General features: G+C 41.4%; 1 protein-coding gene across 1 annotated transcript; it reads right to left on the reverse strand.

Annotated features, from left to right (window-relative positions):
* Positions 1–471: 471 nt before the first annotated feature.
* LOC145116228 (anthocyanidin 3-O-glucosyltransferase 5-like) lies at positions 472–2,296 on the reverse strand. Its single transcript, XM_079052590.1, has one exon. It carries the CDS (start codon positions 2,093–2,095, stop codon positions 584–586), a length of 1,512 nt encoding a protein of 503 aa, XP_078908716.1. The 5' UTR covers positions 2,096–2,296; the 3' UTR covers positions 472–583.
* Between the last annotated feature and the right edge of the window lie 332 nt (positions 2,297–2,628).

Consider the following 2,628-nt stretch of genomic DNA (forward strand, 5'->3'; position numbering starts at 1 on the left):
CCAGTCAAACTGTCGTTAAAAAAATAGATAGAAAAATTGGTGAACCACACCACATTAGTTGTTGCCTAAAAGCTCATACGGGAACTCAAACACATAACACTAAGGATATTTTAGGCAAGTCACGATTGGTTTGAATATTGGACCCCTTTATAAACATTAGTTATGTTGAATATAAAAGTTGATGATCGTTGAACTTTTCAATCGAACTTTTTTTCAAATATTAAATACCTAATAAATTAGATTTATAAATATGTTTTTATTAAATTTTATAGAGTTTAATTCATCATTGAAAACTTGTAAAAATTTGTAATATAGTTTTATAAAAATAGAATAATTATAAATGAGTTTAATAGATTAATTGTGTATATCCTAAGAAATACATCCGTCTCATACTTTGAATGGGTATACATATATGAATTTAATTATGTGTAATAAAAACAGTTAAAAGAGTAGGAACATTGAAGTTGATACTTGTAAAAATAAAACATAACGATTTTATTTGAATCGTTTGGTAATAGAATAATCATTTAATACAACGTAATAATCATGCTCACATTTATTAATAGCCTGGATCAACATTCAACTAGCCAGGTTCCATGCAACTTCTTGTGGTAATCGCACAACCCTGCCGTTTCCATGACTCGGCAACTCCGGCGAGTGTTTCATAAGATGATCCGCCACAACTCAGTGTCTCTCTAGCACTTGCTTCTAGTTCTTTAACCCTTCTTCTCAACTTCCTACCCTCCTCACCTTCCATAACTGCCCTCACCACCTGCTCTATCTCCTTTCTCCCGACCACCACCGTCTCTCCTCCTTCCCCCACCACCGGCATCTTCACTGCCACCCCTATCTCATCGCTCAACATTGTCGCATTCATCCTCTGCTCCGCATATAGCGGCCACCCGATCATCGGAACACCGTGTTTAATACTCTCCAATGTAGAGTTCCACCCACAATGAGACAAAAATGCTCCGGTAGATGGGTGGTTCAGCACTACCACCTGCGGTGCCCATGAACTCACAACCAGCCCTACTTCCTTTGTCCTCTCAACAAACCCATCTGGCAAGTACGCTCTAGGATCGTCTGAGTCGACCCCGACGGTGAAAAAAGCAGCAAAAGCAGAGTCACTCGGAGTTCGGGCCACCAGGATGAAACGTTGCTGACTCAGTTCTAAACCTAAAGCCAACTCGGTTAGCTGCAGATTTGTAAGTGTCCCACCACTTCCTAGAGCAACGAACAGAACCGAGTCTTTTGGTTGTTTGTCAAGCCATGACATAACTTCTTTCACGTCGGCATTCTCATCAGAAGCCGATTCAATCCGTTTAGTGAGAGGTCCAATGGGATAAACCGGCGGCGTGGGAATGTCAACGAAAAACTGTTCGTTTTTTATTCCTTTAAGCCATTCTGGTTCAAGATCGTGCCAAGTATTTACCAATATCCCTGTAGCCATGGATAGTCTGCTGACATGCATCAAGTACCATTTGTACTCGTCGATCTTTCTGTTCCTGACTTGATCCAGTAAGTCTTGAGTTCGGATTCGGTTACAACCGGGGACATTGATGGGTTCAGGTAGATCTACGAATTCGCCTTCAACTTCCCTATCCATGGTCGGAAGATACAAGGAGAACGCCAGAAGGATTGTCGATGCTGTGAAAAACGAGTAAACCGGAATGGATAGATCCTTACATGTATCAAAAACTCCGGTGCAGAAGATGTCAATGATAAAAGCTTGAAGCTTTGGTCGGTTGTTTAATCCAGACAACAACACTGAGCGAAGCGGGCGGATGGACTCCTGGACTATGACACAGAGGCGCGTGAGGACTTTCATATCATCGAAGAGAAGTCCGGACATGTCCGCAGGGGGGAGATCGACGATATGGAGGTCGGGATGTGGGGTGGCGTGGAGGTAGTTGTATTGAGCAGCGGTGGTGTCGGTGGTGATAACCAGAAAAGTGACCTGAAAGTTATGTTGAGTGACAAGACGGAGGGCGAGCTCGAAGAGGGGAGTGATATGACCCATTCCTGGACTTGCGAGGAAACCCACATGAGGTTTTGGAGAACTCTCATTGCCGATCTCCCCACATGTAGTCTCCATTATTAATGCAGCTGATCAGCCTATCTCAAATGGCCCTATAAGACTGATCAGATCTAGGAGATGGTTTTCACAAATCGGTCTATCAAATATATGGATATGATCAGTTATGATTTATGACCCCTTTAAATTTATCTATTTATGGTCATGCCCAATTACGAAGTGGCTCCATTGCATCAACCAACATTTAATGGCGAGGTATTGGTTCAATCAATCTTGGGGGACTTTAAATTCATAGGTGTGACTGGTGTCAAATCGGATTAAACTTATCCACTTTTGACACTACATTTTTGGATCACCTGCATGTGGTTCATATATCACTTTCAACTTGTCTTGGGTTGGGCGCTGTCTATATTAAAATTAACTTTAACTCAAGGAAGGATATCTTTGCCCAAATTTCTGGCCAACATGGTAGAGCACCAAGTACCATGCGTACACGTATTTTGTTTGAAGTTTAACATCGATCATGTATGTTTTACTTGTCTTTTAGAACAGCCATACGTTATTCCAGACGTTGTAATTTTATGTTCAAAAAA

Source organism: Lactuca virosa, chromosome 5 (assembly GCF_052849685.1).
Source record: "Lactuca virosa cultivar CGN04683 chromosome 5, Lactuca_virosa_CGN04683_v6, whole genome shotgun sequence".
Taxonomy (NCBI): domain Eukaryota; kingdom Viridiplantae; phylum Streptophyta; class Magnoliopsida; order Asterales; family Asteraceae; genus Lactuca; species Lactuca virosa.